The sequence below is a fragment of the Phoxinus phoxinus genome (assembly GCF_949152265.1).
Source record: "Phoxinus phoxinus genome assembly, chromosome: 21".
Taxonomy (NCBI): domain Eukaryota; kingdom Metazoa; phylum Chordata; class Actinopteri; order Cypriniformes; family Leuciscidae; genus Phoxinus; species Phoxinus phoxinus.
In genome coordinates, this window is record NC_136896.1 from 27099910 (window position 1) to 27122843 (window position 22934).

The 22934-nt window shown below is 38.6% G+C and overlaps 1 protein-coding gene across 4 annotated transcripts in view; it reads right to left on the reverse strand.

Annotated features, from left to right (window-relative positions):
* The window catches only part of arhgap27 (Rho GTPase activating protein 27), a 45891-nt gene extending 23347 nt beyond the window's left edge, over positions 1-22544 (reverse strand). For all 4 annotated transcript variants that reach the window (XM_079595223.1, XM_079595222.1, XM_079595221.1 and 1 more), the window contains exons 1-2: positions 22365-22544; positions 18258-19147 (exon numbers count right to left, since the gene is read on the reverse strand). In XM_079595223.1, coding sequence (XP_079451349.1) covers positions 18258-19064 — 807 coding nt within the window. In that variant the 5' untranslated portion in view covers positions 19065-19147; positions 22365-22544. The remainder of the gene's footprint in view (positions 1-18257; positions 19148-22364) is intronic.
* Between the last annotated feature and the right edge of the window lie 390 nt (positions 22545-22934).

Below are 22934 nucleotides of genomic sequence, written 5' to 3' on the forward strand. Positions count from 1 at the left end.
GGAGCACACACACACACACACACACAAGAGACTTTTCTTCAAGCGAATCATATTTAAAACCTTACCAAATGCATTCTGTGTTGCCATTTATATGTCATGACAGGTTTTGGGATTTAATGTAAGTTTTAATGTGTGCTAATCAAAATCTAAATGCTTCTAATCTGTATATTTTATGTAACTTTGTATCTAATAATCTAAATCGGAAATGTTTGATGTCCCTGTAATTCTCTAAATCTAACGGAGTTGAATCTTGACTGCAAGGTACAATAATATGCATTTATTCTAGGAAATACCATACTTCTAAATATGAATGTTAAACTCAATCTCTCACAAAACATAGTCGAAGTGGGCGTGTCTTTACAAACAAAGGAACATTTTCGCGCTCTAGATCAGAGGATCCGATTCGCTCTTGTCCCAGAAGAAGGCGTATCCTTACATTCCTTAAAAGCAAAAACGCTCTTCCTGCACGCTCTCTCTTGTCCCCTGCTCTCCCTGCCGTCGTCAGCATGTAAAGTCTCCGATCCTGGAACTCCTGGAACCACTTCTTTATTTTCTTTATAAAGTGTCTTTTGTTTCCTTTTTAAATTCTCCTTTGGTCGTTTCCACCTACGAGTCAAACGAACGAAGCCTGAATTCCTTCAGCAACTTCCCTTCCAAAGAGGCGCCTTCTTCAAAACTCCCGCGAACAGCTTGCTCTGGCAACAAGCACGCGCGCCTCAGCACGAGCGCGCGCACTCTGCTCCAAGAACACGCGCAGGCTGAACACAGCTCCACACAAACAAACTTTGCAAGTATCAAGCTCTACGAGTTTTAATGTTTTAAGGTGTTTTGATTGATGTCTCTCTCAAAGGTCTGTGATGTTTGCTGTTCTATGGTCACACGTGACCATTTTCTCTCTCTCTCTCATCCTCTCTTTATCTCTCTCTCTCTGTCCCGCAATCAAATCGAGCGCGGGCCCCAGAGCACTCTCTCCCTCGCTCCCTCTCTCTCTGTTCCGCATTCAAATCGAGCGCGCCCCGGCCCTCGATCTCATTCTCTCCCTCTTATTCTCTCTCTCAAACGCACGACCAAAAACCTCTGTAAATCGCTCCCCGCGCGTGCGAGGTGTGCGTTACTACTGCTAAATAGCACCAGCTTAAAGCAGAATAATCTCTCTCTCTCTCTTTATCTCTCTCATCTGTTATTCGTCTTGTTTGTCCACATGTAAGATATGTACAAAACTATAATCAATATGTGTAATCCGTTATATTCTGTAGTTTGCATTTATTAAAACAATATATTCAAGACTGTGTCTGTGAAAAAAACGCTCGTAAAACCACAAACGTCAATGAGGTAGATTAGAGCTACCGCGCTCCCTGTTCACTACATTAAGTAGTTTTTAATTTTATAAACACCAGAAATATTAATGTTCACGGCCAGAAGGTTGGTGTTTCTTGGAGTTTATAAGGAAGGATAACTTTATTGAGAAATTAATCACTTAATCTGACGGTTGGTCGCTGGACGAACAACGATTTGATAATTACATTAATTTCCCTTAAAGATTATCTCGCAATCGAAGTTAAGTAAGATTATTGATATATGAATGAGGAATTATAATTCGTTGTGATTGATTATTCATATATTCATATAATCCACCTTCACTTTCGACAATTTAATGTAACTGAAATATGCAAAATATTAATCATATTCATGATTAGTTATTAAAATTCCCTATGGATCATTTGAGCTAATTCATACGGACTTAGGAGTCCGAAGCATAAGGCATATAGTTTACAAACTCAACTGTTTAACTCTAGGGGAGACGGAAAATTAGCCTTTTTCCAAAAAAGGGGAGTGTTCCTTTAAGGGGACTTGAGAAGTCATATTCATCAGAATGTATCATTCACAATCAGATCTATAACATGCATTTAGAAAATAGATACAGTGCATTTTCATTTAATGCTGTTTTTAACATTAAAAAGAGATATAGCTCAATGTTTAAAAGCCCCAGGAAGCTGCTAGACGGGTATAACATTTTTTACATGTCATGATGTGATAGCACGAAAAAGATCAGAAAACAAAGCCACTGTGTTTTGTTGTGACTTCTGCTTAGCATTTCGACTGTGAATGTTTAAAGCAGGAAATATGTTTAGGATCAGGGGGAATTACTCAACAATTGTTCATCCAAGCAGTCTGACAAACAAGACAGCTTCCTTGTCCGAAATAGAGTCTGTGTTTGCAAATTTGTAAATAATGCTGATTTCCCTGTCTGTGGTTGAGAGAAATAGAGAGATCCTAAAGTATGGATACCATGATAAGCCTCTACACTCTTTTTCCTCCTTCTAATGATGTGCGTATTGAAAGTAAGGCAGACCAGACATAAAAAGTTCCTGGAACAAGACTAAACTAAAAATCCACAAGCCTGTGTTAGGGATTATTATTCACAAAAGTTTTGTTATTCAAATCTTTAACACGGCAGCCTACAGCTATATGAGCAGAATATCACCCGAGAGTTGGGTAACTAAACAGAAAAAACACAGAAAACTAAACAGAAAAAACAACACGAAAGTTTAAAATGATGTAATCATGCTTACAAGATATTTGACCTCAGTGAAAGCCCATTTAAATGAAGTTCCTCCTGAACTTTCCTTTAGAACATATTAGCCGATTAGACACCAAAATGAGCAGTTAATGTGTAACGCAATGTCCCATGCTATTTATAGCACTCTGCAATTTAATTTTTTTTCCTGTGGGAAACCTTGCATTTGATTGACAGCTGCTACTTAAATATCAATGGTATGAAATCCATTATGATTGAGTGAACAGGCCATACAGAAGAATGTGAATGACCTTAGGTTCTTTAGACTAGTTTGTTTAAACACACAGTTTTTCAGGTGCTCTACTAACACACATGAGAGATTACCACAGATACTACGCAGTTAAAAGTAGACTAAACTATACTGTAAGAAAACATCTAGAATCCACAAGCTGAGTTACCGGTATACTAATATATTGAAGCTGTACGGTGTCACGCACAAGTACAAAACCATCATGGTAACACACGACACTAAAATAATGCAATAAACATTGATATAACAACATAATGTGTAACATAAAACTAATGTTGAACTAACTAATTAACAGGTTTTTACAGTAACATTTTAAAAATCTTAAACTGTTAAAAGTATGATCATTTTATGGTGTAAGAGCAATAGGCAACGTTTTCCTGGTTTAAGTCAAAGTCTGCATAACGTATTGCATTTCTGGATCAAATTTATCAGAGAAAAAAGGAACAGGATAATTCGCTCTGTTTGAGAGAAAAGTTTGCGTTTCTATGTTCTACTGTATGTCATTGTTTCAACATTCAAACATTTTATCCCAGATTAGCAGTGGGAACTAAGAATATGTCTGTAATTTGTATGATGATTTCAACTAAATCTACTGTGGTGCTATGAAAACATGACCAGCCAGATACCGCCACAATTCCTCAACCAATGGTGTGAGTTTGGGGGTGGAACTATCTATTAGTTTGACCAATGGAAAGCAGGGGATTAGGATTAGGAAACCTGTTCAGACAGTCATCACAGCAATGACTGCACATAGAAATATGAAATGGACAGGTGTAATACTCTCTGTGTAATTATGCACATTTATGACTAATAGTTTCTGTGGCAATGTCCCATTGGGCAAGGCAAAGTAAACCATTTTGTCCCACTGAGTCAGCCTGACTTTAAAGCTGCCTTTACCTGCTATCAGAATTATCGTAAATATGAGTTTCGTAGTGGAACATTGGAAATGAACAGCCTCGCAAGCCGTATTTACGATTGGAAAGCTCAAAGATCATTTTGATGCTTAAAGTTGGGCAAGCCATAAACTTTAAACATGCAGAGGAGAAAACTATCGCTGTAGTGGCTGATAAGTTTTATTCATTTTCCCACAACATCTACATTGCTTTCTCTTGCAGTTGCAGATACAGTCATGTATATTATGTATAAATAACCACTTGATGCATATGTTATGTATTTTGCACAGTGAACAAAACATTTACAGTCTTTGACCAAAAATCCAGAATAATCTAAATAGTGTGGTGAGTGTTCATAATAGGCAAAGTAAAGTTTATAGGGTTGCCAATGAATGAACACTACATTTCATTTAAATTCCATTGAATAGTGACTAAATATCTCAATACATTTCGGCTTTAATAAAATTTCCTTAAGAAATAGGCAAGAATGAAACTGGTGTCCTCAATAATTCCTATTATTTCCTTCAAAATAAAGCAACGATATGCAACTTATAATTACAACTTCAGAAGTGGGAACTTCCGACAGCACATGAAGGCAGCATAGTTCTAAATTAGAATGTTATGATGACCGTAAAAAAATAATGTAGGCCTCCTTTGCTTGTGTTTTACCATTTTATATTTGTAAATGCAATTAGTTTTATATACCTTTCTTCAGGTTTCACATCAAACACCTGAGACGATGTATAGTGTGAAACAGGATTTTAGAAACAAACCTCATTTCTGTCAAACATACTGATAGCCAAGGAATTTACAGCGATAATGAATTCAGAAAGAAGTGATTGTAGGGTGCATAGACGGGACAGCATGCTGCTGATTACTTAACCAAATTACTTTTCGACCAATGAAATTGAGGCTGCAGAATCAGCAGCTTGAACTCCTACCTCTCTTTTTTCTCTCTCTGTCACACACACACACACACACACACACACACACACACACACACACACACACACACACACACACACACACACACACACACACACACACACACACACACACACACACACACACACACACACACACACACACACACACACAGAAGGGCCATTCAAGGGACCCAGCAGCTCCCCCTCTCTGTTACATCACCAATCATGGCCTGGAATCCTGGATTACCTCATTGAATACTAAAAGTCTGGGCTTGTGAGATCTTCTCACACTGCAGCCATTATCTGCCCATCACTCACACTCAGGTACTTTTCCTCCCTCCTCTCTCAAAGAGATAGTCATGTTCTTAAATACGTCCAACTTCAACACGGTTTCAAGAAGCATCAGTGCTTTCAAGAATTATGAACAAGTGTGTTTGATCATTAAAAACCCCATCACCGCAAGGATGCTGTGGTGATTAGCAAGCTCTCGCAATGCAGTTGTGTTTCGGCTGGTTTCCAGGTGGTTTATTGGTAAGTCTTTGTGATATTTTGGTCCTTCCTTCAATGCAGGTTTTTTTTTTTATTGGTTTTATTATTAGATGAGAATCTTAGCATGTCTACACTAAAAGTGTGCTACAAAGGTCTTGATAAAATAGTTTCACATCCTGTTGTGAATGTGAACTCCTGAGAGGAGAGTGTAATATGAGTATACTCATAATATAGCATAATATATAACATAATGAAGTGACTAAATTCAACATTAAACCTTACAATACCTTCCCAATCCTTTGACCAACACATTTCCATGACTTATTATCCAGCCCTTCATGAAGATTAGAGGAAATTATTTTGAAAATAATAATTTTATATAATTAACAAGGGACATTAATTTTAGCTAATTAAATGTTGCTGAGCATGACTAGCCTATAAACTAGATTAGTGACTAGACTATAAGACCAAAAGTATATATTTTTTAAATTACCAGACATTCAAGGTTTTTAAACCTCATTGGCTCTTGTGCGATGACATCATGACATTAAGTCACGTGACACAAAACAGCCAATGAAGTTTGATATTATTGATTTAGCCTCTGTATGCATGAGTTGATCAATGTTTTTATTTGAGAATGAATAACCTTGGATTACTTCTGCACTTTTATTTTCTGAAACTTTTACATTTCCTGAAACTTTTGGTGCCCATTGACTATTATTGTATGGACTGAAAAATTATTCAAATATCTTCTTTTGTGTTGCATTTGAATATGCCTACTTCCATACTATAGTAGGTGAAAAACAGTGTGTGAGCTGAGTAATATGTCCGAATTCATTCATTCATTCCAGCGACATTCTGAAGTGCACATTCGGTGGACACTTTACTATCCCATGAGGCCAAGGGAGAAGAGTTGTGAATGGAAGTGAAGTGATGCAACTGGCGCTGTAGGTCTTGTGATGACCATGTGATGACAGCATGGTGGATATAGCCTAGTATGTCCGAATTTCAGCCATTCACACATTCATACTATATAGAACATACTTTTTTTTTTAATGGTCACGAGGTAAGTTTAAAACCAAATGTGAATTAAGATTTTGGATGCAGCAATAATTTTGAACATGGGGCTGATTGTAACACACATGTTCTTTTTAAGGCTCCTGGGAAATAAAAAACACAGGCAACTCACGTAACTATTTCTGGTGTGCAAGCTAGAGATGATGAGGACAGTGTTTTAACATAGCTTTACAATTTACAAGTCAGAGTGGTCACTATAAGAAGAGGACATAAAATGGTCTACAATATCTAAATTTCAAAGTCTAAAATGCATTTAAAGGCTTGACACAGAATAAGAATAACACTGCACTTCTGTACTGCATATTGGATTTAATTCTCCAATAGCAAAGACCAAAACTTCCCCTATTCACACCTGAAATCCCACAGAATACAGACATCGAAAGAGAACTGAGAGCTCTTGAGTGCTTTCTTCTCACTATACCGATTGGGGAAGTTTAGGTGTGTTTTTTGTCAGTGAAGTTGTTAGCATATAATCATGTAATATAATTAGAGCTGGGCAACGATTAATCACATCCAAAATAAAAGCTTGTGTTTATCTGTTTACATAATATATGTGTGTGTACTGTGTATAATTATTTTGTATAAATACACATGTGCATGTATATATTTAAGAAATATTTGCATACTGTATATATATATGCTATATATATATATGCAAATATTTCTTAAATATATACATGCACATGTGTATTTATACAAAATAATTATACACAGTACACACACATATATTATGTAAACAGATAAACACAAGCTTTTATTTTGGATGCGATTAATCGCTGCCCAGCACTTCAACATGTTTAATCAGATTCTTTGTACAAATACTAACTATTATAATTACACATAATATAATATTACAAAAAATGTATTATAAAATAGTTTTAAATGGAGTATACAATTACACAATGCTGACATTGCTTGACATTTCAAGGCAGCTCTAGCATGCAGACCATCATACAAACAAGATCTTTGCCTGTGGTATCAAAACAAACTGGTGGAAAAGGAACTTCCCACATTACACTGAACAGAGGAAGGCATAGTCACGATCATGCAAGGAGATCAACATGCTGAATGGAGCTGAAAACGTAACGAATGGCTCAAACACTCAAATGCAAACGCCTAACTATATGCCCCGGATTTATTTGGTCAAGAACCAACAAATATTGATCCAAAGTCTATCATCTGTAAAGTTGTATATAATGTAATGAGTTACCAGAGGAGGGAAAAAGCCGAACATATGTTTTGATAGTAACTGGAAATTTGCATCATTATAGAAATGGGCTGCACCGCTGCGCTAAAATTAGACTCCCCACCTATAAAGTGCCGTACTAATTACTAAACGAAGCGCAAAGACATTAATGAGCACATCAGCACAGACTAGCAACCGCCAAAAGACATAAACACTTCTCAGCAACAACAGGATAATTCACAGTTAATCACAAGACTTTTGCCATTCTTAAAATCATGTGTTTAATGTTTATTTTAACACATTTTAAAGTCGACATGAAACGAAAGTTGCGATAGTCAGTTATTCTCAATTGCGGCGTACATCCGAGTGAAACGGCTTCTTAAACGGGAAAAATTGTAGGGCGGGACTTGATTTTGTCCATGGGGAATTGATTGGATCATTGTAGTTTGCTATTGGTTGCCCCGTCCTCATGCCAGTAATCATACTTCATCATTATTTTGATCAAAGATTTTGAGGGACTAAAAATAATAATAATGTGCACAAATAAATAATTTATGATAAATATTGCAATATCAGTTCCTTAAGTAGAGCAATAGCTGATGCAAATGCACACCTTTTTTGAGGTGCAAGTTAAAGAAAATAACTCTGTAAATGAAGTGAGTGTGCAGTTACACTCTTGTCTTTACTAAATACTGCAATATTCCATGAAAATAAGAATTGTCCATTTTGATTTCATGGTGACTTTAAAATAATGTAGTATACACACTGTTGATATTACGATTGCTTGCTGAGCTGAGTTTGAACAGAGCTTTCGCAATATCTTAATGATTAGGAGAAGAGAGCGGGAGTATGGGATCAGGGATGGGAACATGACCCAGGGCAGACTCAAACCCAGTCTGAGGTAGGCTATATACCTGCCAAATACTTGGGTAAAGATTCATTGACAAAAGCAATATCTCTCTCTCTAAACTCGATTGGACACATACAGACTGGCATCTCTTGTAATCTTAATCTACTCCACCTATGTTGCTCACACTCCTGCGTGAACATGCACAAGGATGGGGTCTTCCAGTGCACTGCGCTGTGTGAGAAGCATTAGCATAAGCTGACCTACATATCAGGGACTGCACACCAGCGCTACACATTGTGCCCGCCGGACTCAATGGCACCTCAGCCATGCCACAGCTGAAACCACCATCACTATGGAAACCAAAACTTCACTGGCAGGCCTCCAGACTTCTTGTGCTATCCGACCAAACTAAACCCCACAGAGAAGACAGCACACGCTTACAAACCTGCTGAAATGGACACTTCAGGGATACATGCAGAGAATTGCATTTAATGCAGTTATCAATTACCTAAAAGCAAGACTGAGAGCTCTTGACTCTATGATGACATTTGTATTGTAAATGGGCAATCCTTAATGTTAATCACACACTGACTGACCACTAATGGAAGAGATTGACGTAATACCTATAGCAAAAAGTGATGGTATCAGATGGTAATACCATGGTATTTTGATATATGGGTCAATAATTAATAAGAATGTCTGAGATTATATTTTAAAAAAACTTTAAAAACTTCATTTTAAAATGTCAAAATCTTATAATATAATAGCCTATATCTTTTTTTCCACCCAATTGTTTTGTTGGGGTGGTGGAAAAAAGTGGTGTAACTATAAATAAATAGTATTGAAATGCATTCCTTGCAACTTAATAATAATAATACTACATAGGCTACATATAAATAATAATAAAAGCATGGTAAATGATCCACATGGGGGGACACGTTTGTACGTTGGTACTTGTTTTAAATAAATGTAAGCTATTACAATTTTTGTTAATTTCTTATTTTGCTCAGTCACAATCAAACACGAATACGCAAAACTAAGGTTGTGCTAATTTAACTTCGATGCTATCTATTACGTAATATAATAAAATGTAGGCCTATTTTATGCATTTAAGGCAAGACACCACAGGTGAATAGGGTTAAAAAAATAACTACGTTCCTAGATATCACCATACTTCCCAAGATGATTGATTACATTAAGAATTGCAAAAATAAAAATTGCATAAGTTTTTTCTGAAATGTTATATGCTAATGAGGCGTTATCTAATTAAATATATGATAGTTTGCATACATTTCCAGAACAGAAATCAGATTTAAAATTATTGTTTCATTTTGTTGACATTGGTTTTTACATAGGGGATTTTGGATTTATCTTTTTATCACTCTGAGGTGAATTCTGTCAAGAAGAATGTATAAGATCAGGCAATATATGAACAAACCCCTCTGGATAAACCTTAGGAATACAACTATAAAGTGTTGTGTGTAAAGCTGTTGAAGTGGATATTTAACAGTGCAATAAAAAACACATTTTGAGAAAACGGCCTTTTAAGGTTTGCATTGTAGGCTAATAGAAATCTGCAAATAGGCCTGCCTACATTAAGTGCAATAAAAGTACTTTTAAAAAGTGTATTTTTGGGTGTTTTCTTTCCCACTAGCTAGTTTGAAACAACACTTTATGAAAAGTCAAAACCCTAGAATCTCAAAATAACAGATGCATAAATGTGTTTTGTAGCGTCTCATTCTGTAAATAACACGCGATGGTGTTTTCCGTCAAAAATCACCTCAGATTCCTCACCGCATCACTACCAACCGGAAGTGCAGGATTATTCTGTCATACCTTATGTGTCTGCACAGGTGAAACCTTCCCGTTACAAGAGGCTGAAAAGATATTCCAATCGGCAGCAAAACTGATGTTTAGAATCCATCTTTTTTTAACGCTGATGTGCTTTATCCGTCCCTCCGCAGGGAAACAGGTGTGTTTGTGGGAGTGGTTGTAGTAAACGCCTGGTACTGGTACTGTACCTCCCCACAGTGCCACTCACACTCACACTCATAAGGGCACTTGGTAGCAACTCACCTAACCTGTTGTGCTCTTCATTTGACTCTAACAGAATGGTTGAAAACCCCTTCCCCCTACACAGTCAAATTTATACTTCGGGACCATGCATCACGTTTCGACTCCCTTAAAAAATAACTAGGTAATTAATGATAAACTCGGCACCTACTCTACTAGACAAATAAAAGTGTTCCATACGCACCGCGTCGCGTCTTGTTTACCGGTGTGGAAGATGAAACGGATGGAGAAGCCGGTTTGGTGCCGGTGAGGGGCAGCGGCCGTACACACAAACTGACAAGCAAACCATTGACATGCAGATCACTTGGCAGGGAGCTCCAGAAATTGAGTCTGACTGGGCGTTTGAAGAGGGTCGAAACGTTGCTGATAAACAAAATCCAGCGCTTCAAAAACGCAGAAATATAACAGACGCCTATATCAGAATATTATTGTCAATATTAGGACGCATATTACGAGGAGTTGCTTGACTCTTCACAGTTAAACTTTCTTCATTTTACAACCAGTCTGAACAACTTTTAATTTTACATAGTTAACGTTACATAAGGAAAGTTTCAAACGTCGTTATTTCACAACAAGACTAGGCTCGTGAGGCTGTAACTATAGCAACAGTTCGCGAGCGGTTATCGGCACGGGATGGAACAGTCGAAAGAGTAACGTTATGCTACTATTTTTATTAGTAATTTACATATGTTTACATATCTTAGTAGGACTATACCACAAAATGTACGTTTAGTTACGTAGGCTACTTTTTTAAGATAGGGAGGTAAGAGCTTGATAAGCGTTTAGCCCATTATTTTCTAAAATGTAATCTCAGCTAAATTAGGCCGGGAGCCAGGTCCACTCCTCAGGATGTTTTTTGCTACCTTTTTTTCACTATTATTTCCTATTATCTTATACCTTGGGCCATCACAAGTTGATAATGACCACCCCCAACTCGGCCCCGTTTGGTCTCAGGGGCCAAAAAACTCCCTTTTTGGGAAAAGCTTTTGACGGAAAAATGTAATTGTGAATATTAAGCTACTGCAGCTACATAAATGGTCATATAACCCTAAAATGTTGCATGGTACATCCTGACACATAGGGGAAACTAGCAGAAAAAGATTCTGGGGATTTCTGCCTTTTTGCTGTCAAATATCACCCTCAACATACCCCAAAAGACCAAAAAATGTCTGTCCGCCTGACAAATTGTCATCAAAAGTGATCATTTTCAAGCATTTTATTATACATATCACCGCCTCAAATGTACATGAAAAACTTACCAAGTTTATAAGCTTCAATTTAAGACCAAGATGACATTTCTGTCTAGTGGATTACAGCTGGTGTAACCAAAGTTCCCCCCCCGTACCCCAAATTGGAGAAAACAGAACTTTCAAGCATTACCATTCCAGATATGGGATTAACCCCTTATATTGGCATCAGTCATTACATATTTAAAACAGTAATATTCTAAACTAAACCTAAACTAATCTTGACAAACTATATATCATTTGAAAGCTTACAATCTCTAGTTTACATGTTTGGTGACTGATTTTCAAAATAAATGACAAAGGAGCCGTAATTTATCAATTTGCAACAAGAATATTTTCATACTCCTAAGGCGTGTTCAGACCTTTATTTTGAAATAGTGACGAACATGAAAAGTCATGAAAGAATGGTAGAAACCTCAGATTGTTTTCATGCCAAGAGTTCAAAAGATAGCATCCATTCAATTCTTTTAGAAAAAAAGGTCTGAAAATGTTTTGAATATAAAGAAAAAATATAATAGATTCAGCATTTGTGATGTGGCAGCGAGCTATAATGCACATACGGGATCTTTTTATGTTTCTTAGAGGTTGAATAAATTTAAAAATCAGCCAAACATCCCATACTACTTCTGAATAGGATGTCTACTTCATAAATTGTATGAAAATTGTAAAAATAATGGTTCAGATGACTCAAACAACATATGGAAATGGAGGCGCCCTTATCTGGGCAGTAGGGAAAAAAAATACTATGGAAGTCAATGGGTACAGACTACTGTTTGGTTACTGACATTCTTCAAAATATCTTTCTTTGTGTTCAGCAGAAGAAATAAATTAATACAGGTTTGAAACAACTTGAGGGTGAGTAAATGATGACAGAATTTTAATTTTAAAGTGAACTATCCCTTTAATATCCTATGATTTTTGGCATAAAAAAAACCTGTGACACTTGTGACCTGTGGTTTTGTGATCTAGGGTCACACAAAGTCCACAAAGTCCTCGCAACACAAGGAATAAAGATGACTAGTGTGCAGTATGTTATCAAAAAGCCAACCTTCAATAAAGTAAACGTTAGTAACCTTCTGTACAGGTAAACATTCTTTACAGCCAAATTGCGAAACTAAAATACAGCTCAAACATAAAATAGAAAACATTTATTTGGTTCTTAGACCTTTTTGCTGCTTATCCATGATGTCGCCCTCAGACCATAGTGGTATAGCTTGCCTGTCTGTGTGTTAATGTGAAATCCATGGTTGGCGTTTTGATAACGGACTGCACACTAGTCATCTTTATTCCTTGTGTTGTGAGGACTTTGTGGATTTTATTAAATCTCACATTTGGCCCCTTCCTTGAACTGCCACCTTACCGTGGTGGAGGGGTTTGAGTACCCGAATGATCCTAGGAGCTATGATGTCCGGGGCTATATGCCCCTGGTATGCCCCTATATGCCTCTGGGAGGAGTGCTCTGACTGGGGACTCGTTCTACTGGGGGACTTCAACGCCCACGTGAGCAGCGACAGTGACACCTGGAGGGGGGTGATTGGGAGGAACGGCTCCCCTGATCTGAACCCGAGCAGTGTTCTGTTATTTAACTTCTGTGCTAGTTACAGCTTGTCCATAACGAACACCATGTTCATCAGTGCACGTGGCACCAGGACACCCTAGGCCGGAGGTCGATGATCGACTTTGTGGTCGTTTCATCTGGCCTCCGGCCATATGTCTTGGGTGAAGAGAGGGGCGGAGCTGATCACCAACTGGTGGTGAGTTGGATCCGATGGCGGGGGAATAAGCTGGTTAGACTCGGCAGACCCAAACGTACTGTGAGGGTCTGTTGGAAAAGAGTCCCGTCAGAGAGATCTTCAACTTCCACCTTTGGCAGAGTTTCGACCGGATCCCGAGGGAGTCTGGAGATATTGAGTCCAAGTGGACAATGTTCTCCACCTCCATTGTCGAAGCGGCTGCTCGGAGCTGTGGCCGTAAGGTCTGTGGTGCCTGTCGAGGCGGCAATCCCCGAACCAGGTGGTGGACACTGGAAGTAAGGGATGCCATCAAGCTGAAGGAGTCCTATCGGGCCTGGCTGGCTTGTGGGACACCTCAGGCAGCTGACTGGTACTGGCAGGCCAAGCGGACTGCAGTCCGGGTGGTTGTGAAGGCAAAAAATCGGGCCTGGGAGGAGTTCGGTGAGGACATGGAGAAGGACTACCGGTCGGCCTTAAAGAGATTCTGACAAACCGTCCGGCGCCTCAGGAGAGTGAAGAAGTGCCCTACCAACACTGTTTACAGTGGAGGTGGGCAGCTGTTGACCTCAACTGGGTATGTCGTCGGACGGTGAAAGGAATACTTCGATGATCCCACCTACACGTATTTCATTGAGAAAGCAGAGGCTGAGGGCTTGGAGGTGAACTTGTCCATCACCCAAGCTGAAGTCACAGAGGTAGTCAAGAAGCTCCTCGGTGGCGAATGAGATCCGCTCTGAGTACCTCAAGTCTCTGGATGTTGTGGGGCTGTCTTGGCTGACACGCCTCTGTAATATCACGTGGCGGTCAGGGACAGTAACTTTGGGCTGAGAGACCGGGGTGGTGGTCCTTCTTTTTAAGAAAGGGGACCGGAGGGTGTGTTCTGACTACAGGGGGATCACACTTCTCAGCCTCCCCGGGAAAGTCTATGCCAGGGTACTGGAGAGGAGAATTCGGCCGATAGTAGAACCTCGAATTCACGAGGAACAGTGCGTTTTTTTCGTCCTGGTCGTGGAACACTGGACCAACTCTACACCCTCTCCAGGGTGCTGGAGGGTTCATTGGAGTTTGACTCCAATGAACATGTGCTTTGTGGATTTGGAGATGGCATTTGACTCTGTCCATCACCGTGTCCTGTGGAGGGTGCTCTGGGAGTATGGGGTCCGGGGCCCTTTGCTAAGGGCTGTCCGGTCCCTGTACGACTGGAGCAGGAGCTTGGAACGCATTGCCGGCAGTAAGTCGCAGTAAGTTGCATGTTTGGCGCAGCCAGGGGCCGGAGGGGGTCCGGTTTGGGGACCACACGATTTCGTCTCTACTTTTTGTGGATGAATTTGTCGTGCTGGCCCTATCAGACCAGGACCTTCAGAATGCACTGGGACGGTTTGCAGCCAAGTGTGAAGCTGCCGGAATGAGAATCAGCACCTCCAAATCTGAGGCCGCCTTGGTTCTCAGACAGAAAAGGGTGGCTTGCCCACTTCAGGTTGGTGGAGGAGTTCAAGTATCTCTGGGCCTTGTTCAAAAGTGAGGGAAGGATGGAACAGGAGATTGACAGACGGATCAGTGCAGCTTCTGCAGTAATGCGGTCGATGTACGGTCTGTTGTGGTAAAGAAGGAGCTGAGCTGCAAGGCAAAGCTCTCGACTTACCGGTCAATCTATGTTCCTACTCTCACCTATGGTCTTGAGGTGTGGGTCATGACCGAAAGGAGAAGATCCCGGAAACAGGCGGCCGAAATGAGCTTTCTCCGTAGAGTGGTTGGGTGATCCCTTAGAGATAGGGTGAGGAGCTCGGTCACTCGGAAAGAGCACAAAGTAGAGCTGCTGCTCCTCCACATCGAGAGGGGCCAGCTGAGGTGGCTCGGGCATCTGTTCCGGATGCCTCCTGGACGCCTTCCCGGGAAGGTGTTCTGGCGCGTTCCACCGGGAGTAGACCCCGGGTAAGACCTCGCCAGAACACCTTCCCGGGAAGGTGTTCTGGCGCGTTCCACCGGGAGTAGACCCCGGGTAAGACCTAGGACACGCTGGAGGGACTATGTCTCCTGGCTGGCCTGGGAACGCCTCGGTGTCCCCCCGGAAGAGCTGGAGGAAGTGTCTGGGGAGAGGGAAGTCTGGGCATCTTTGCTTAGACTGCTGCCCCCACGACCCGGCCCCGGATAAGCAGAAGATGGATGGATGGACATTTGGTTAATTGATTTTGTGTGATTGTATCCTATGTTGCACCCTGACCCCAGTCCACCTAGGGGCATAACATTACTGAATAAACATCATGCAATTCACTTCATATAGTATAGCAGTACGTAAGTCAAGTCTCAACTATTTTTAGAAGTTTTGTTCATATGCAAAAAATATGCTTAACCCCTTAAGCGACACCCCCCTTTTTTTTATAGACATGAAATGCACATTCCGAACTTAAATGGTTGTAATTCAAGAATGCTTTACATCTGAATATAGATAAAATTGGTCTTGTTTTAAAGAAGACATTTGGCAGATTTTGAAATAAAGAAGTGAAATAAATCAAGAAAGTTAAACAGAAAAAAGTTATAGAAGTTTGAGTTTATGAAAATGTACAATGTTAAAAAAGTTATTATTCATATTTTATATACAAATATATATTTTCAAAATCTGTTGGACTCTAAAAATGCAACATAAAAAAATCAAAGACAAAATTCTGAACATGTTGTGTTTCAAATTTTAGGTTGATATCTCAAAAAACAAGCTTTCAGTAAGATTTTGTTTGGGCGCAGTACCAGACTTTTCCACTAGTTGACATTACTGCCCATATAGAGCGCCTCCATTTCCATATGTTGTTTGAGTGATCTGAACCATTTTTTTTATATTTTTTATACAATTTATGAAGTAGACATCCCATTCAGAAGTAGTATTGGAAGTTTGGCAGATTTTGAAATTTATTCAACCTCTAAGAAACATAAAAAGATCCCGTATGTGCATTATAGCTCGCTGCCACATCACAAATGCTGAATCTATTATATTTTTTCTTTATATTCAAAACATTTTCAGACTTTTTTTTCTTAAATAATTAAGATGCTATCTTTTGAACTCTTGGCATGAAAACAATCTGAGGTTTCTACCATTCTTTCATGACTTTTCATGTTCGTCACTATTTCAAAATAAAGGTCTGAACACGCCTTAGGAGTATGAAAATATTCTTGTTGCAAATTGATAAATTACGGCTCCTCTGTCATTTATTTTGAAAATCAGTCACCAAACATGTAAACTAGAGATTGTAAGCTTTCAAATGATATATAGTTTGTCAAGATTAGTTTAGGTTTAGTTTAGAATATTACTGTTTTAAATATGTAATGACTGATGCCAATATAAGGGGTTAATCCCATATCTGGAATGGTAATGCTTGAAAGTTCTGTTTTCTCTGATTTGGGGTACGGGGGAGAACTTTGGTTACACCAGCTGTAATCCACTAGACAGAAATGTCATCTTGGTCTTAAATTGAAGCTTATAAACTTGGTAAGTTTTTCATGTACATTTGAGGCGGTGATATGTATAATAAAATGCTTGAAAATGATCACTTTTGATGACAATTTGTCAGGCGGACAGACATTTTTTGGTCTTTTGGGGTATGTTGAGGGTGATATTTGACAGCAAAAAGGCAGAAATCCCCAGAATCTTTTTCTGCTAGTTTCCCCTATGTGTCAGGATGTACCATGCAACATTTTAGGGTTATATGACCATTTATGTAGCTGCAGTAGCTTAATATTCACAATTACATAATTCCGTCAAAAGCTTTTCCCAAAAAGGGAGTTTTTTGGCCCCTGAGACCAAACGGGGCCGAGTTGGGGGTGGTCATTATCAACTTGTGATGGCTCAAGGTATAAGATAATAGGAAATAATAGTGAAAAAAAGGTAGCAAAAAACATCCTGAGGAGTGGACCTGGCTCCCGGCCTAAATCAACCAGTTAACGTTACATAGGCCTACTGTAAAGAGAAAATCAACCATGCAAAGCTTGACATACGAAATAATAATAGTCAGAGGTAGTTTTAAAAAATGGAACAATTTACTGAACCTTTAGACATATTTTAATATATAGCCTATCTACTTTTTTTAAAACGTGTTTTATCAGGCTTTTATGACCCAGATGGTGAAAATATGGAGCTCACACTCGAGCAGGAACATTTTTTTTTTTACTCAGGGTAAAAAATATGCCTTTTGGTGCAAACTTTGTTGTTTATCTCCAAAATGATGATGAAATTCTGATAGCTTGTAATGTAAATCAATGAGACTTTTATGACAGTATAACAGACTATTTACATAAAATGCATATAAATATCAGATGCCACTCATGTTCCAATAATATGTCTTAGTAGATGATATTTAAAGGCTGTTTTATTATCAAAGATTCAATCAGATTAAAGATCAATCAGATGACATGTAGCCCTACTATATTTTGTAAAACAGTTTTCTTAGCAAAGTTTTGATCATTTTGGTAATTTAGAGGCCTTAGAAATAAAACATTTTTAAGTTCTTATCAATCAATTGGTCCTGTAATGCACTTCTACACCAAATTCTAAGGGCAGTAAAAGTTTTAAACTGACACATTTATGCTTCATTATCATTTGATAACGATTTTGACACCTGAGACATCAGCACTTCCCTTTGGTTTCGCTTTTGTAGGCTCAGATGCTAACTTGTATACAGCGCCCCCATGTGTTCAAGAAAAGCAGCTCAATCACTCCGATTGTGAGCAATCCAAGTCATTATGAGATGAGTATACTGGGTCATCACTTAATTCACAGACATTTTATAATGAATGAATAGGCTATAGCCTTTGTCACTGAGCAACATTGCTGTTGTTACAAATATATTTGGAGAATGGAATAAAATATATATATATATTGCTACATACAGAAATTGCTGTCTTATGTAGGCTATTGTCTTATGTAGTCTAATGCAGCTTTACTTTACACATGAAGAAGTATTACTCACCAGAGGTGTATCTAGTGTAACAGGGCTTGGGACTGGGGAACTCTGTGTCTTTACTGTCATATTATCATCAGGTTTTGAGGATTCTGGTTCTCTCACTGTATTTATACTCTCATACACATTCTTGTCTTTATCCATGAGGTTCCAAATGTCTTCAGTCCAGCCAGGTCTAATGAGGATTTGAATATCTTGATCCAGTGACTTTGAGTCCCCATGAGGCCTCTCTATTGACTCTTTTGGACTCTCAATTGATTTTGAGGTGATATCTGTAAAAGCAGGTGTCAGTAAGATAGAGGGTGGTGTTTCCCCATTAGATGGAGAACCAGGGTTGAAAGAAACATTGTCATAGATCTGGAGTTTCGGCACAGGACCGGCCTCTGCTTCAACCTTTAGGGGATCTGGATCCAAACCCTTCAGTTCAAAGAATTCCTTTGGAATAATATATGTTGATATTCTATGGCCGTCTTTCTCCGAGTCTCGTTTTATGGAGTCAGGGACTCGAAGCGTGACCTCAGCAGGTTTAATGTTGGCTGGAAGACTATGAGGAGCTGTCTCGGAGCTGGGCTTCAATCCACTAAACTCTTCTGGAGGGTCCAGTGGAGTTTGGTTTGTTTCGGGTGGGAGCTCGGTCACATACATAGCTGGGATGAAAAAAGGCTTGTCCGTCTTGTGCCTCTGAACGTGCCACCAGGTTTCATTGGTCTTGGCTACCAGCGTGTAGTGCTCGTTGGGTTTGATGGACACCAGTCTGCCATCTCGAGCAGTGTAATTGTATTCAAATTTCACCACAACCTGCTGTGAAAGTGACATAGTGGCTCTCGTCTGCTGATCCCAAAGTGTCTGGTGTTCGGCGTAAACAGGAAATCAAGGCTCATATATAGTCATCATGAGATCTGAAGATAAAGCAGAAAAAAAAACAATAGGTAATTTGTTTGAAATAATTCAGATCTAAAGCTCAAACAAACATATACATTTACTTAGGACAAGAAAAATATAAATACAAAAGAAAAAAAAGAAAAAAAAAAGAAAAACAAAATCGACTTACAGATTTACTAGGAACAAAACACAAATGAGCAAAACTTTACTAGGAACAAGAAAAGAATCTAAACAAAACAAAACTTTACTAACAGATTTACTAGGAACAAAAATATAAAAATACACACAAAAAAACCCAACTAAACTTTATGTATACAATTACTAAGGACACGAATATGAAAACCTAAAACACAAAACTTTACTTTACTTTACTTACAGATTTGCTAGGACCAAGAACATAAAAAACTAAACAAAACTTTACTTACAGATTTACCAGGAACAAGAATATAAAAATTAAAACAAAAAACACAAAACAAAACTTTACTAATAGATTTATTTGGAACAAATATATATATATATATATAAATGTAAAAACGCAAAACAAAACTTTAATAGATTTACTAGGAACAAGAATATTTAAAAAAAAAACAAGACAAAACAAAAACATAATACATTTTGAAGTACAAAACTTTATTTGATTTACTTGGGGGACAAGAATGTAAAGAATGCAAAACAAAAAGCCAAAACCTTAGGTGCTCTTTTATCTTGGGACAGTAAGTAACATCCTAGCAACCACCCAGAACACCTCAGCAACCACCCACAGCACCCTAGCATCTTTAAAATGTACAATTCTTAAAAATAATTATAAGCCAAAGAGAATATGTACTGTAAATTAAACCAGTGTCACTAATAGGTGCACACAGGCGCAAATAGTTAAAAAAACAAAACAAACACGGGTTATTTTAGAGCTATAATACACAGAAGGTTTGTTTACAACTAGGGCTTTTCTGATGGGGTGGAACAAAATATGTGTGAAACAGAGGAATGCAGATAAACCAGGGGAACGACAGGTGTGTCAGAGTGAGAGATGAGAGAAACCTGACAGCAGACAGCCTACTGAATATTTACATTGAATTTAATGAAACCAGACAACGAGTGATGAAAAGGTGCAGGTGTGAAGAGAGAGAGAGAGAGAGAGAGAGAGAGAGAGAGAGAGAGAGAGAGAGTTAAAGGGTTAGTTCACCCAAAAATGAAAATAATGTCATTAATGACTCACCCTCATGTCGTTCTAAGCCCGTAAGACCTCCGTTCATCTTCGGAACACAGTTTAAGATATTTTAGATTTAGTCCGAGAGCTTTCTGTCCGTCCATTGAAAATGTATATACAGTATACTGTCCGTGTCCATAAAGGTAATAAAAACATCATCACAGTAGTCCATGTGACATCAGTGGGTTAGTTAGAAGTTTTTGAAGCATCGAAAATACTTTTTGGTCCAAAAATAACACAAAATAAGACTTTATTCAGCATTGTATTCTCTCCCGGGTCTGTTGTCAATCCTTCACAGTTACGCTGATGGCGTAAGATGCTGATGACGTGTTATCTGGTGCGCCCGAGCTTCATTTATAGACTGAGGGAAACGCACGCTGTAAAAGTGTCTCATCCGCGACATGCACATTTACGCACCATTAAAAAAATGATATCCACGCAAACAATGTAGAATAGCTTGAATATAGCGTGCGTTTCCCTCAGACTGTAAACGAAGCTCGGGCGCACCAGATAACACGTCATCAGCGTCTTACGTCAGCAGCGTCACTGCGGAGTCCTGAACGCAGATTCACAACAGACCCGGGAGAGAATACAATGCTGAATAAAGTCTTATTTTGTGTTATTTTTGGACCAAAAAGTATTTTCGATGCTTCAAAAACTTCTAACTAACCCACTGATGTCACATGGACTACTTTGATGATGTTTTTATTACCTTTATGGACACGGACAGTATACTGTATATACATTTTCAATGGAGGGACAGAAAGCTCTCGGACTAAATCTAAAATATCTTAAACTGTGTTCCGAAGATGAACGGAGGTCTTACGGGCTTAGAACGACATGAGGGTGCACAAAATAAACTAGTTTTGAAGAATATTTTGTTGGCCACCTAACCATTTTGGTTAGGCAACCCTTGACTTCTATATGGACAAAAAAGCAGACTCATGAATATAAATGAACCAATGAATCATTAATATGTTAAAAAGATACTGCTCTCTTTGTTTTTTTGCAGTTGTTTTAACTTTTGATTTGTAATTTGTAGTGCAGCTTTATTGCTTGTCAAAAGACAGTGTTTTGTTATAAATTTGAATATTAAAGTTAAATTATGATTAGTTCCCCTATACCTAGAGGGAAACATCTAAAAGCATGAACATTTAAAGCTGCAGAGAGCTCTTCTGCACAGCACTGGCTACAGGAAGTGAGTGTGTTTGCAGAGGAACGCTGCACTAACCCCAAACCTACATAGAAGAACGCCAAAATAGAGGAAACATTAACTCGTAAAACAGGAAAACACATCATGCTACGTGCAAACTGCAATCTCGGTTTCATTGTGGTTGTTGCAAAATATAATGACATAATAGCTAAATCAGATTTGACGTTTCTGTGATGACTGATTAACTAAAAACTTATTTTAATTATAAAACTGCCACACCAACAGCTATTGACAAAGACATGAGTGTGTGTTTTCATCTGCTGTGCCTCCGTGGATTTAACTATACGGGCAGTCAACGCCTCGTGTCAAGAACAATGCATCCGAACCAGTCGTGAAAACATTCAGGTTAGACAGAGTGTCCAGACTGATGAACAATTATGAATTGTTCCATATAAAATGTACCCATGTGACTTGCACAAATGTACATGTGTTTCAGTGTGTATAGCCTACAGTTTATATTTACACTATATACACACGTTTGTATATAAACACATACATGCCTTTAGTGAGATTAATATTCAAACAATTAGGCTATGAGATGTTAATTACATTTGAATAATTTGCTAATATCCTAATATTTTAAATCAAATTCCCAGCAAAACAATCAAAGCAAAACAAAACTCAACTCTCCTTTTGGTACATGATTGGGAAGAATTATTATTATCAGTCTTCTGAAGAACATGCACTGAACACACAGATCGCAGGACAGCTGTTCATAAGAAAACTGCAAGCACAGATTCTAAGCGCAGTGACATTAACACAGTGAGATGAGGTATTCTGAGTGAATGAAATAATACAGATAAAAGTAACTTACCATTGGAAAGCAGAATAATCCCTCGACTCCTTCTTCTGTGAGCTCTGGGATAACTGGAGAATTCACACATTAGTAATGAACTATCATCTCTGACTCTCCCTCGATTAATCCAGGATGTGTCAGCCCCATACTTCAGACGTGTAGTGCTGTTGTTGTGTCAGTGTGAGAAAGAAATGTGCCCAGATTTGTGTTGCTAGACGGGTTTGAGCGTGACTGAGTGAAGCGAGCAGAGGGTGTGTGTGAGTCTACTAAACAAGTTACCTCAGATAGCGAGGGATTTACAACAAAACTGCTTATTAAAACCACCAGTGCTTTTACAGTCACCAAGAGAAGGAACAATTGTAAAAAGATGGAAAAACTGAGAAATGAGGAAGCAGGAAATAAAAAAAGAGAAACGTTGAAGAGATGCTAATGTTTTTTTGCCATTGACATGGCAACGCCGGCAGAGGCGTGACTGAAGGGTACGTGTACTTTGTGTTTCGTTAAAGTCCTTTTCGGTCTTATGACTCATATTTCCGACGAGTCACATTTGTAATCCAGACTTCAAAAATGGGTGTTGTCGGGAATGCT